General features: G+C 38.1%; 1 protein-coding gene across 2 annotated transcripts in view; it reads right to left on the bottom strand.

Annotated features, from left to right (window-relative positions):
- LANCL1 (LanC like glutathione S-transferase 1) overlaps positions 1-14,659 on the bottom strand; it is a 44,115-nt gene extending 29,456 nt beyond the window's left edge. Inside the window, exons 1-3 of one of the 2 annotated variants that reach the window (XM_067740712.1) lie at positions 14,589-14,659; positions 14,180-14,276; positions 10,675-10,792 (exon numbers count right to left, since the gene is read on the bottom strand). In XM_067740712.1, coding sequence (XP_067596813.1) covers positions 10,675-10,792; positions 14,180-14,260 — 199 coding nt within the window. In that variant the 5' untranslated portion in view covers positions 14,261-14,276; positions 14,589-14,659. The other variant, XM_067740713.1, reaches the window with a different exon arrangement.
- Between the last annotated feature and the right edge of the window lie 584 nt (positions 14,660-15,243).

The following is a 15,243-nucleotide window of genomic DNA, read 5'->3' as shown; positions in this document are numbered from 1 at the left end:
CAAATGATGACAACACTGCATAATGATGATCCCCATTCCTTTAGGAACCAAAATTCATTCAATCAATGTATTTTATTATTAAAGTATTGAATTCTTGTTTTTTGAACATTAATGTATAGTAATAATTTGTTAACTCTCAGTTACTAACTGAAAAATTGATTATTCATGACACTTCATTCCTGAAAAAGTAACAGAGAGGATTTACGGTAATAACTGCTTCATTTGCCAATACGAGACAGCTGTGGGGTTTTAAAAATTCTTCCCTCCTTTCCTTCCTAAGGGTCTCAAGGCATTTTACCTCTCTGCTGTGAATAAAAATAAAGGTAAAAGCCAAGAATACAGCTTATAAAACTGCACTATGACAACCCACATGTATAAATAAATATGCAGGCTTTGGAGAAGATGATGTCTGAATCCTATTAAAAGCTTATGTGAACCACTCTCATCACTCTATTATATCCTCTGGTTCATTTAAAAATAAAAGCCAACATTATTTCAGCTGTAAAATAGTTTGTGAAATGAATGTTTATTTTCTAAAGCAATGATTTGCTTCTTTTAAATTTCAACTTAAACTTGTATGTATCACCCTTACCTATAAAGCATTATATTGTTTTCTAAAGCACATACAACACACAAAGGTGCTCTAGCACACATTCCAATAAGGACCCTGTCACTAATTATCTCAATTTTTTATGGAAAACAAACAAACAAACAGAAAATGGGAAAAAATGACATGAGTCCAGTTATTCAGTTTGAAGTACATATGTAACATTAAAAACATCTGGGTGCTTCCTCTCTTCAATAAAACTCTTTCAAGATCAAGTGAGTAACTGAGACAAATCTAGGCATAGCATGAATGAGGTATGATGAAGTTGGGCAGCCTAGCTGTGTAGTTTCCTTTAGAGTCATAAACCGGAAACACAGATGCATTATTATGGGGTGCACTATGGATTGATAAATGTTTCAAACACATTAAGGACTTTGAACTACAATCCTGCAGCCTGTGGAACAAAAAACACATTCACAGAAACATAGACAAGATGACAAGGCAGAGGGCTATGTACCAGATGAAGGAACAAGATAAAACCCCAGAAAAACAACTAAATGAAGTGGATATAGGCAACCTTCCAGAAAAAGAATTCAGAATAATGATAGTGAAGATGATCTAGGACCTCAGAAAAAGAGTGGAGGCAAAGATTGAGAAGATGCAAGAAATGTGTAACAACGACGGAGAAGAATTAAAGAACAAACAAACAGAGATGAACAATACAATAACTGAAATGAAAAATACACTAGAAGGGGGCTTCCCTGGTGGCTCAGTGGTTGAGAGTCCGCCTGCCGATGCAGGGGACACGGGTTCGTGCCCTGGCCCGGGAAGATCCCACATGCCGCGGAGCAGCTGGGCCCGTGAGCCATGGCTGTTGAGCCTGCGCGTCCGGAGCCTGTGCTCCGCAACGGGAGAGGCCACAACAGTGAGAGGCCCGCGTACTGAAAAAAAAAAAAAATACACAAGAAGGAATCAATAGCAGAATAACTGAGGCAGAAGAACGGAAAACTGACCTGGAAGACAAAATAGTGGAATTCACTGCTGCAGAAGAGAATAAAGAAAAAAGAATGAAAAGAAATGAAGAGAGCCTAAGAGACCTCTGGGACAACATTAAACACAACATTCACATTATAGGGGTCCCAAAAGGAGAAGAGAGAGAGAAAGGACCAGAGAAAATATGTGAAGAGATTATAGTCGAAAACTTCCCCAACATGGGAAAGGAAATAGCCACCCAAGTCCAGGAAGCACAGCGAGTACCATACAGGATAAACCCAAGGAGAAAAATGTCGAGACACATAGTAATCAAATTGGCAAAAATTAAAGACAAAGAAAGATTATTGAAAGCAGCAAGGGAAAAATGAAAAATAACATACAAGGGAACTCCCATGAGGTTAACAGCTGCTTTCTCAGCAGAAACTCTACAACCAGAAGGGAGTGACATGATATACTTAAAGTGATGAAAGGGAAGACCTTACAACCAAGATTACTCTACCTGGCAAGGATCTCATTCAGATTATATGGAGAAATCAAAAGTTTTACAGACAAGCAAAAGCTAAGAGAATTCAGCACCACCAAACCAGCTCTACAACAAATGCTAAAGGAACTTCTCTAAGTGGGAAACACAAGAGAAGAAAAGGATCTACAAAAACAAACCCAAAACAATTAAGAAAATGGCCACAGGAACATACATATCATTACCTTAAACGGGAACGGATTAAATGCTCCAACCAAAAGACACAGGCTTCCTGAATGGATACAAAAACAAGACCCATATATATGCTGTCTCCAAGAGACCCACTTCAGACCTAGCGACACATACAGACTGAAATTGAGGAGATGGAAAAACATATTCCATGCAAATGGAAATCAAGAGAAAGCTGGAGTAGCTATACTCATATCAGAAAAAAATAGACTTTAAAATAAAGAATGTTACAAGAGACAAGGAAGGACACTACATAATGATCAAGGGATCAATCCAAGAAGATGATATAACAATTATAAATATATATGCACAGAACACAGGAGCACCTCAACACATAAGGCAACTGCTAACAGCTCTAAAAGAGGAAATCAACAGTAACACACTAATAGTGGGGGACTTTAACACCTCACTTACACCAATGGACAGATCATCCAAAATGACAGTAAATAAGGAAACAGAAGCTTTAAATGACACAATAGACCAGATAGATTTAATTGATAGTTATAGGATATTCCATCCACAAACAGCAGATTACACTCCTTCTCAAGTGCGCAAGGGAACGTTCTCCAGGATAGATCACATCTTGGGTCACAAATCAAGCCTCAGTAAATTTAAGAAAATTGAAATCATATTAAGCATCTTTTCTGACCACAATGCTTTGAGACTAGAAATGAATTACAAGGAAAAACATGTAAAAAATACAAACACATGGAGGCTAAACAATACGTTACTAAACAACCAAGAGATCACTGAAGAAATCAAAGAGGAAGTCAAAAAATACCTAGAGACGAATGACAATGAAAACACAATGATCCAATACCTATGGGATGCAGCAAAAGCAGTTCTAAGAGGGTAGTTTATAGCTAAAGAGCCTACGTCAAGAAACAAGAAAAATTTCAAGTAAACAATCTAACCTTACAGCTAAAGGAACTAGAGAAAGAAGAACAAACAAAACACAAAGTTAGCAGAAGGAAAGAAATCATAAAGATCAGAGCAGAAATAAATGAAATAGAAACAAAGAAAACAATAGCAAAGATCAATAAAACTAAAAGCTGGTTGAGAAGATAAACAAAGTTGATAAACCATCAGCCAGACTCATCAAGAAAAAGAGGGAGAGGACTCAAATCAATAAAATTAGAAATGAAAAAGGAGAAGTAACAACTGACCCTGCAGAAATACAAAGGATCATGAGACTACTATAAGCAACTCTCTATGCCAATAAAATGGACAACTTGTAAGAAATGGACAAATTTTTAGAAAGGTATAACCTTCCAAGACTGAACCAGGAAGAAACAGAAAATATGAACAGACCAATCACAAGTAATGAAATTGAAACTGTGATTAAAAATCTTACAACAAACAAAAGCCCAGGACCAGATGGCTTCAGAGGTGAATTCTATCAAACATTTAGAGAAGAGCTAACACCCATCCTTCTCAAACTCTTCCAAAAAATTGCACAGGAAGGAACACTCCCAAACTCATTCTATGAGGCCAACATCACCCTGATACCAAAACCAGACAAAGATACTACACAAAAAGAAAATGACAGACCAATATCACTGATGAATATAGATGCAAAAATCCTCAACAAAATACTAGCAAACAGAATCCAACAGCACATTAAAAGGATCATACAGGGCTTCCCTGGTGGCGCAGCGGTTGAGAGTCTGCCTGCCGATGCAGGGGATACGGGTTCGTGCCCCGGTCCAGGAAGATCCCACATGCCGCGGAGCCGCTAGGCACGTGAGCCATGGCCACTGAGCCTACGCGTCCGTGGCCTGTGCTCCGCAACAGGAAGGGCCACAACAGTGAGAGACCCGCATACCCACCCACCCCCCCCCAAAAAAGGATCATACACCATGATCAAGTGGGATTTGTTCCAGGGATGCAAGGATTCTTCAAAATACACAAATCAATCAATGTGAAACACCATATTAAGAAACTGAAGAATAAAAACCATATGATCATCTCAAAAGATGCAGAAAAAGCTTCTGACAAAATTCAACACCCATTTATGATAAAAACTCTCCAGAAAGTGGGCATACAGGGAACCTACCTCAACACAATAAAGGCCATATACAACAAACCCACAGCAAACATCATTCTCAATGGTGAAAAACTGAAAGCATTTCCTGTAAGATCAGGAACGAGACAAGGATGTCCACTCTCACCACTATTATTCAACATAGTTTTGGAAGTCCTAGCCACAGCAATCAGAGAAGAAAAAGAAATAAAAGGAATGCAAATTGGAAAAGAAGAAGTAAAACTGTCACTGTTTGCAGATGACATGATACTGTACATACAGAATCCTAAAAGTGCCACCAGAAAACTACTAGAGCTAATCAATGAATTTGGTAAAGTTGCAGGATACAAAAGTAATGCACAGAAATCTCTTGCATTCCTATACACTAATGATGAAAATTCTGAAAGAGAAATTAAGGAAACACTCCCATTTACCACTGCAACAAAAAGAATAAAATACCTAGGAAAAACCTACCTGGGGAGACAAAAGACCTGTATGCAGAAAACTATAAGACACTGATGAAAGAAATTAAAGATGATACAAACAGATGGAGAGATATACCATGTTCTTGGATTGGAAAGATCAATATTGTGAAAATGACTATACTACCCAAAGCAATCTACAGATTCAATGCAATCCCTGTCAAATTACCAATGGCATTTTTTACAGAACTAGAACAAATCATCTTAAAATTTGTATGGAGACACAAAAGACCCTGAATAGCCAAAGTGGCCTTGAGGGAAAAAAACGGAGCTATAGGAATCAGACTCCCTGACTTCAGACGATACTACAAAGCTACAGTAATCAAGACAATATGGTAGTGGCACAAAAACAGAAACATAGATCAATGGAACAAGATAGAAAGCCCAGAGATAAACCCATGCACCTATGGTCCACTAATCTATGACAAAGGAGGCAAAGATATACAATGGAGAAAAGACAGTCTCTTTCATAAGTGGTGCTGGGAAAACTGGACAGCTACATGTAAAAGAATGAAATTAGAACACTCCCTAACACCATACACAAAAATAAACTCAAAATGGATTCAAGACCTAAATGTAAGGCCAGACACTGTAAAACTCTTAGAGGAAAACATAGGAAGAACACTCTTTGACAAAAATCACTGCAAGATCTTTTTTGATCCACCTCCTAGAGTAATGGAAATAAAACCAAAAATAAACAAATGGGACCTAATGAAACTTCAAAGCTTTTGCACAGCAAAGGAAACCATAAACAAGATGAAAAGACAACACTCAGAATGGGAGCAAGTATTTTCAAATGAATCAACAGACAAAGGATTAATCTCCAAAATATATAAACAGCTCATGCAGCTCAATATTAAAGTAACAAATAACCCAATCCAAAAATGGGCAGAAGATCTAAATAGACATTTCTCCAAAGAAGACATACAGATGCCCAAGAAGCACATGAAAAGCTGCTCAACATCACTAATTATTAGAGAAATGCAAATCAAAACTACAGTGAGGTATCACCTCACTCCAATTAGAATGGGCATCATCAGAAAATCTAAAAACAACAAATGCTGGAGTGGGTGTGGAGAAAAGGGAACCTTCTTGCCCTGTTGGTGGGAATGTAAATTGATACAGCCACTATGGAGAACAGTATGGAGGTTTCTTAAAAAACTAAAAATAGAATTACCATATGATCCAGCAATCCCACTACTGGGCATATACCCAGAGAAAACCAAAATTCAAAAAGACACATGCACCCCAATGTTCATTGCAGCACTATTTACAATAGCCATGGAAGCAACCTAAATGCCCATCGACAGACGAATGGATAAAGAAGTTGTTGTACATATATACAATGGAATATTATTCAGCCATAAAAAGGAACAAAACTGAGTCATTTTTTGAGTCGTGGATGGACCTAGAGACTGTCATACAGAGTGAAGTAAGTCAGAAGGGGAAAGACAAATATCGTATATTAACGCATGTATGTGGAACCTAGAAAAGTGGTACAGATGAGCCCCTTTGCAGGGCAGAAGTTGAGACACAGATGTAGAGAACAAACGTATGGACACCAAGGGGGGGAAACCACGGTGGGGTGGGGATGGGTGTGCTGAATTGGGCGATTGGGATTGACATGTATACACTGATGTGTATAAAATTGATGACTAATAAGAACCTGCAGTATAAAAAAGCAAACAAAAAAAACAACTAATACTGAACTTTCTTTGGGTTATTTGTATGGAAATATGTTAATATAAATGTTTCAGATCTTATATGAAATTTCTAAAAGTCTTATATGTTCTGGTATAATGTTATAAGTCATAATTCTAGTTATTACTTAAAATGTATATCTCAGAAAAAACTAAAAACAAAAAACAAATTAACGACTTTATACCCTGAAAGAAGCAAACAAGACTTGAGAGGAAGCAGAAAGGGGAGGCAGAGAGCTGTTAATCAAGCTGAGAAAACCATAATATTTCCCAGTATCAAATTTAGAACCTGTTGTAGCCCCTTTCTAAATTGAAATTACACTTGGCTCTTCAAGAATTATTTATGATTTGGCATTTCTATAACACTTCCTTTCTATGGCAGGCTTTATGAAAAGACTATTACTTACTGCAATAAGCAAATGAACTTAAAAATGAATAAGAAATTTTCAGTCAAAATCAAATATCAATTTCCCTAGAAATATAGAGCAGGCATAATATTGCTTAGCAAATTTCAAATATTTATAGACATTGGTAAATTTATCCTTATAAAAATTTCCCCGAAGTGGGCAGAAGCTAGAGATCCTTTGGCAGACGAAAAAATTGTGTGTTGCTGACTAAATACTCTGTGCAAACAGAGGAACAAAAAAGGGTCATTTTTCTTGTTATACAGGACTTATAGCAGAGATTGCTAGGTCTTACCCCCAAATCCATGTTCCTCTTTCCTTTAGTAACAGAACCTCAGGTAACAGACTACATTCACCAACCTTTCTTGCTAAAGGGTATGAATATGTGACTATGCTCCAGCCAATGCAAAGAAAGTAGAATTGAAATGCTGGGTGGGACTTCCAGGAAGTCTTTTTAAAGGGAAGAAATGCATTCATCTTTGCCTCTTTTTACTCCCTGCAGCCTTGAAAGGCCGATGTAATGGCTGTATATAGTCGCTATTTGGCCGAGGGTTAGAAGCTAGTGGCTGAGGGATGATGTAGCAGAAAGAAAGGAGCCTGGGTTCCTTTTGACATCCTGAGGCCATCATAGCAGCCCTGGAGCCCCTCCCTCTGGCTTTCTTTTACATTAGAGGAAAAAAAAAAAAAAAAAACTTCTATCTTATTTAAGTCACTGCAATTTTGATTATTTTGGGTATATGCAGCTGAACCCAATCCTATTCCAAAACCAAGCCTATCTGAATCAGCACAAATATCAGACCGTACTTCCACTGGGGAATGAAACTTAACAAAATAAGATGGTAATTTAAGGTTCTAGTTTTAACAATCATGTAGTTTCTCAAATAAACTATGTGTTGTATGCAAAAGCTTTCATTGCACACTGACAACAAATGCTTAATAAACATGAATGCTGAAGAAGAAAATAAAGTTTTAAAGGATTTCTACAATTAGTATTTCCCAAAGTAATATTATTTTGGACAAGTTAATAACAAGAGCAAATAATAAGTTAATATTTATAGAAATATGACCCTAAATTTGGTGAACAAAGTTAAAAATATATAATCCCCTTTTCCTCAAAACTATTACTTTTTGAAAGATAATGAAGGGACTTCCCTGGTGGTGCAGAAGTTAAGGATTCGCCTGCCAATGCAGGGGACACGGGTTTGAGCCCTAGTCCGGGAAGATCCCACATGCCACGGAGAAACTAAGCCCGTGTGCCACAACTACTGAGACTGTGTGCCACAACTGCTGAAGCCTGTGGGCCTGAAGCCCGTGCTCCGCAACAAGAGAAGCCACTGCAATGAGAAGCCTACACACTACAACAAAGAGTAGCCCCTGCTCGCCGCAAACAGAGAAAGCCCAGGCGCAGCAATGAAGACCCAACGCAGCCAAAAATAAATAATTAATTAATTTAAAAAAGAAAAGATAATGAGGCACAAAAAGTAACATACAAAGTCACACATAATTATGTAAACACAGCTTTGAGACATAACACCAAGTATTTCTATTGTGTTAAGATGTTTGTGAATGTATTTTTGGTAATAGCAGTTATGAATAGATGATTCTTGATAAGATATAATATAATGGGAGGAAAAGGTATTATGATTTTCTGCGGTTGAATCAGCTTTAGTTTCTCATGCAACTCAGAGTTTTATGCTATTCAGATGGAACACTGCACAGGAAAGCATTTTACTTATAAAAACACTGGAGGAGACTCCATTTTACATAGGAACAATGGCTTTTTAACAGTGCTTGATGGGGAGACATTAGGAACCTTGCCTTGAAAGCCATTAGCAAATTTATCTAGAAAATTTTATGCTACGTCATGAACTAACCAGCAACTGAAGACATCCTAAACTGCTTAGTGTGCCAATTGCCCCTGTGAGCTGCTTTCAGGAGACAGCAATGAGTATCATAGACACTGAAGCATAAAAAGTAGAAGGACATGGGCAATTCAAAGAAAATGATGCCAAAAACTCCATAGTGCCAAAAAAATTTAAACAAACTTGCATTTTACTTTGGAGTAACATTTTTTCTTTCTATTTCCAAGTAAATTTTAACTTTGTTTCTCAACTAGCCCTGCCAATAGAGGAGCTTTTCCTTACACTGCCAAACTATCAATTCAAACTTGAAATCGATCACCACTTCTTTTTCTCCTAAAGCAAGGTACCTTATAATATATAATAAATAATATAAGCTCACCTGAAGCAGGTGAGTTAGAGATTTAAGTCATTCTTTTTTTTTTTTTTGCGGTACGCGGGCCTCTCACTGTTGTGGCCTCTCCCGTTGCGGAGCACAGGCTCTGGACGCGCAGGCTCAGCGGCCATGGCTCACGGGCCCAGTCACTCCGCGGCATGTGGGATCCTCCTGGACCGGGGCACGAACCCGTGTCCCCTGCATCGGCAGGCGGACTCTCAACCACTGCGCCACCAGGGAAGCTCAAGTCATTCTTTTAACAATCAGTTATGGAATTAAATCTAACCATCTGTCTCAGTTGTCCTGTTTTGTTCAAATCCTCATAATTTAAAATAAAGAACAGTAATGCTCATTAATGAGATTCATCTACCAATTACTGAGCAATTGGAAACAGCAGCTACTCAATAAATGACAGCTGTTGCTATAATGTCTCTTGAAGCAAAATACTTTCATTTTATTCTCACCTTAACATTTCTTGTGTTAAGCTTCTAAAATCTACAAAAATCATAAAACTAAACTATAAAAGGGAGGGTCCAACACTATTGCTTTTATTTTATAAAATACTGACCGTAAACGTCCCTGAGAGATTATCATTTTACTGATTTTATCTGCCTTCCCCATCCTCGTAAGAAATCACTTGCCATAACTGAGAGGATTGCTAAGAGACTGCTATTAGTAAATTCCTCTCAGAAAAGCTCTCAAAGTATGCTCTAAAGATGACCATCTACATCAAGACCACCCAGGCTTGCAAACTGCAGATTCCTGGCCTGTTCAAGACTACCGAAGCAGAATCTTGCTGTGAAGCCCAGGAACCTGCATGTTTATGATAAGCATCATTGCCTCAAAATCAAATCCAAACTCCTTAAGCTGAAAACCTATTCCTCCTTGTCTGCTTTTCAGAGTAACTGGGAAACACTAAGTCTCTAAATTGTGCTTTCTTCAAGATTAGAAAGCTGTCTATCTCTCTGTATTAGTAAGCTAGCTGCAGTTATTCAACTTTCCTTCTTTGGTTTCTCTCGCTCTCACTTTTTTGGCATTTATGTACTGTTTCCTCCCAAACTTTCTCAACCTCTCAATGACCAGTAAAACAGTGAATGTACACCAGCCAGCAACAACTATACTGGAGGATTAGTTCACGGAATCTATCCTCTACCCTGAGTTCCTGTATGGATCCCTGCTATGTGGTAACGTTAAAAAAAAAAAAAGACAATTCTGGACATGTTTTATTTTCCATGGGCAAATTCCTCTGTTTCATGCACTGCATTTTGGGAATCTTCCCAACTCTTCCCACTGAAATTCCATCTCTGAATTAACTATGTAATGCTGAACATCAATTTTTCTCCCAAGTATGGCAGCCATCCAAATTTGTGTCAGGCATGAACTACAGGAATATGCTTACCCTGCCCTAAATTCTGAGCACTGTTAAAGATCCAGAAGATGCCCAGGTTAGGCTGAGAGCACAGCATTCTCCCCAGAAGCAATTACTCCTGTGCAGATGCAGGAAGCATTTAAGGGTGCAGCATTCAGCCAGACAGCTCTCCTCTACCACGCTTATGCCAGTTCACAGTCAGCACTTCATACCTGCCCAGCCAGTGTAAACAGTGCTATCCCGAGGGTCTGCTGACTTTAGGCCTCTCTCCATTTGCTGAAGAAGCTCTCGAATCTTATTGTTCAGGCGTTGTGAGAACTCGGTAGTCAGCTGTAGGTATTAAAGGGAAAACAAATATCAAAAAATATGGGGCACTGGGTGTCCTGGACTATAGGCTATTAAAAATAGGAGGGTACTTCATTTCCACTTAAGCTACATTTTTTTTGCCTAAGAGAACTGGACAATTACTTTATTCTTAAACAAGAACAAATTAACAAAACTTAAAAGTACTACTGTGTTTTCTTACTCAAGTTGGGAAATATTTTTGATGTAACTTAAATGTTTTACATAAAATTTTTAGTTAAATACTAAAAAAGGCTGCCAATGATAAACTGGATCATAGTAATTTCCACCTACTAAGAATCATCTATTATTTAAACCAATATTTTTTATTATAATAAAAGTCATTTTATAAATGTTTGCTGTTTTCAAGCCACTGGAGTTTTAGTATTCAAGCAGCAGCAATGTTAATCCCCTAAAGAAACATTCTAATTGCTTCTGTTATTTGAAAAATGAAGATAAACATTTATAAAAAATCCATTTATTAAAAATGTATAAACATTTTTAAAAAATTGTAGAAGTAGCATAAGAAAAGCAAAAAAACCTCACAGATATCAGGAGCCTTCAGCAGAGTGGAAAGAACATCAGACTAAGTATCAAAAACCCATGCCCAGCACAGTGCCCAGAAGGCTTGGGGCCTCATAAATACTGCTCAATGAATGAGCCCGGCTACATCCTTATCCACTATTAGCTGAGTGACCATGCTCAACCCATAACTCCTTTATGCTTCAGTTGCCTCTGTAAAGTCAGGATAATAATACCTGTCCCACCAATTTCAAAAGGTGCATTGAGGATCAAATGAGATTGTGTCTCTCATGTCGTTTGCATTCAGGGATGTAAATGTTGATAGTTTTACTATTTTAAGCAGTCCAATGGTCTATAAAGTGTAATAATTTGGATATAGGTTGAAAGCACACTGAGGCTGGGGTGTGGGGTTAGTGACATCCATATAAAGGCCCACATATGTGGCACAAACGGTGAGGCATACCGAATAATTATGTTATTTGTTCTAAAAGTAACTGAAAAGTATTTTGAAAGTTCTGTAGACACTGAATCATGAAGTGTCTTAAAAGAACATTTTAATGTATCCTTCAATATTTTTAGGAATCTGCTGTGATTCCCAGACTTGGATTTCACAAAGCAGTAAAACTGTGAAACAATGTTGGGGAACATTACAAGGATACAAGACATTTCATCACACAAGGACTGTAAAAACAAACCTAACTTACTCCCTGTTAGCATCATAACCTCATTTTTTTAAAAAGGGCATTTAAAAACTGAAAAAAGTAGAAAAAGTGGTATCAGAATTATTAATAATAATAAAAGATATTAAGGTTTACTGATACTCTGAAGAGTATCTCTGATAAGGCAAATCAGACGATTAACCATATCTGGGTTATTTATTCTAAGCACCACTATGATCCATTATTTCACTATCTGAAGAAGAAACCAGTGTTTGATGGACACACTCCCTTTATTTAACAATGCCTGCCAAGGGGTTAAGATTTCAACAAGCCTTAAAAATACATTTTGTAAGGTAAAATATACTTCAGTATTGATATAAAAGGTCTATAAATCTCAACTAGATAGAAGAGTGCATCTACATAAGAACATGTCATATTCTGTTCATAGATCATGGATAATTCATCATCTTGCCTGGCCTTACTGTAAGCAACCAAGAATGATGAGAATGCCTCAGCCTCAAGAAGGGAAGTCACTTTCTATTTGGCACATAATTGCATTTAAGAGAAGTGAGCTGCCTAAGAATACTGATTGCTTGTAGCAGACCACAAAATTATTCAAACCTAGGAATAATTTGAAGAGTGTATAAAAACGCTTTTTTCTGATAGATGCCAGGAAATAGAGCAGTTCCTTATTGAAATCTTTGCATTAACAAATTAAGGAGGACAGATCTTCAGGGTCCAATCCTTGATGTTCAACATTAAACAATTTTAAAACTGGTAGGTTAATTTCTTTCTGTGATGGGTCCAAAAACCATGTGTTGGGCAATAAATTACACTATTATTTGGGGGCCAGAATTCAAATTTATGAACATTTTTTTTCCCCCTTAGAAACAGAGTTAAATTTATAAAAAGCATTTACTTTATAAACAGCCTAAATAGTGAGATACATTTTATTGAAGGCTGCTTTCATTAGGATCCATCCTCAAGTGTTCTCTTTGCCAAGTAAGCATGAAGCAGCAGGTCTTCCTCCAACAAGACAAGACAAATGCTTCAGCTTCAGGATCTGCAGAGCTGGGCAGAATGCAAGTCCAAATAGCCAAAAGGAAGCCATCTGACTTCAAGGTAATGATTACAGGCTTTGTTTAGGGAGTTCAATTCTGGTCTTAAAAGAATCAGATTGATTCTAGCTCCATATACACTTCGGCAGCCTTCTATCTTACAGCTCTTCGCCATCTCTTTCATTCCTCCTACCTGCATTACTCACCCAAGTTAATTTATAAATGACAAGTGTTTTAAGGAAAGAACCAACAGAATCACTGAAAGTTCACTTGGCAGATATGAAATCTCTAAGGCCCTTACATCACATGCAAAATGCTTTTCATATGGCTGATAAGCTTAGAAGAAATAAACTGGTAAAATTTTAAAAAAATGTGTGCACATTTAAAGATATCACTCTTCCAACCTAACTCACTCTTAGGATTTCTCAACTAGGTATTCTTAAAAAGAACTGTATTCCCTCTTAACAACTATATGCAGAGGCATGAGAAAACACAGGCTTCTGGTATCTCACATCCAGGTTCTCTTTCTTACACTGACTTGTGAGGTGCTCACCAGTTAAACTGACCAGTTTTATGTATTTATTTATTTTCCAGTTGTGGGGATGTCCTGGGAAGAGTGGAAATGATACAAAGATTTCAGGGACTATGTCCCAAATCTCTCTTAGCACTTTCAGTTTAAAGATGTCTTCACCCCATTCTGGTTTACTCTCGTCCTTACCCTGTCCATACGCCTGTTCAATCATAAAACAGTAACACGGCACCCGTGAAATGCCATCAGGATTTCTCACCTCTCTTTAAAAAACAAACCAAAAGTGATCAAAAAATTCAAGATTACACAGAAAATTGCAGAGCCGCGAATTTTTATAATTTAGATATCAATGTTTGAGACTCTTTCAATTATTAATTATTGTTGATAATATTAACAGTGCCTCCTTACAGAAGTTCAACATTTTAGAGCGCAAATTGTATATTTTCACATATACTTTATATATTTAAAATATATTTTGTATGTTTATAGTGAAACTCTATTATATTTTTTAAAAAAGGATGCTCATCCCTTTCTTTCAGGCAAAACTGAACTTTCCAAACACTCGGGGCTGGAGGTAGGGGTGCAGGCAGATATTTCCCAAACTCACCCTCCCAGCAGAATCAAAGTAGCCTTCAGCCAGGGATTTGTTATAATCGGCATAAGGATTCGGGAAGGCCCTTTGCGCCATGATGCCAGAAACGAGCCTGCAGAACAGGGGAAAAAGAAAATCTACGTTGAGATACGGGCCTCGGCCGAGTTGCAAAGGCGGCGGCCAGCGCCCCGGGAACACCTTCCTTCCAGTTGCCGGACCACTGCTTGGTCCTGGCGGTCCGAGCGGACCCCGGGCCCACCGCGGCCCAGCCGCTAGGGCGTGGCACCTCCGCAAGAAGGCTGCCAGGGCCCCGAACCCACAGCAAAGAATGCGACCCGTTTCGCACCCCACGTTTGCACTCTCGCGATTCAAAGTAACTACCAGCCCAGGGTCCCTAAGCCCTGCACGGTCTCGGGCCACTCACCCCGCAGCCTCCGGACAAAAACAGAAGGGACGCTTTCACGGCCCACTTCCTGCCAGCTGGACCAATCAGAGCCTTCGCCACTCCGGAGGCCCGCCCCCTTCTCATTTTCACTTGTTAAAGAGACAGAAGTGTGGTTTCCAAAGGATGATACAGGGTGATGTAATTCTTGGAGGGCTGGAGTGGGGACATATCTTAGAATAATGTGCAGCTGTACCCAATATTTCCTACCTTTCTTCTCTTTAAAATTTTTTTTAAAACAGTTAAGTAAACTAATATTAGTCCAGATGATTCATAAGAATTCAATTCAATTTTTTTTTTTTAATCTGGAGGAGAAAAAATGACTGCTTTGAGATCTGAATATATTCATAGTCCTACCGCTAGAACTGAATAAAATTGGGGAGGATTATGTTTCTCCAGAGACTTGTCAAACTTTTTCTTTCATTTCTTAAAAAACAAACAAACGAAACAAAACACCACCACTACCATCAGCAACAACAGTGACAAAAATCTTTGAAAATAATTCATGATAATTTAACCTCAAAGGCTCTCGGTGGATGTGAGTGGCCAAGGGCAAGGTATCAAATAGCAATTGCCAAAACTTTAAGGAAAATAACATGAAAACACAAATCACAGCTCTTAAGAACTTTAAGCTCCT

The sequence above is a fragment of the Pseudorca crassidens genome, chromosome 6, assembly GCF_039906515.1.
Source record: "Pseudorca crassidens isolate mPseCra1 chromosome 6, mPseCra1.hap1, whole genome shotgun sequence".
Lineage (NCBI taxonomy): Eukaryota > Metazoa > Chordata > Mammalia > Artiodactyla > Delphinidae > Pseudorca > Pseudorca crassidens.
The sequence above is the reverse complement of the archived record's forward strand: the minus strand, read 5'-3'. Positions and strand labels throughout refer to the sequence as shown.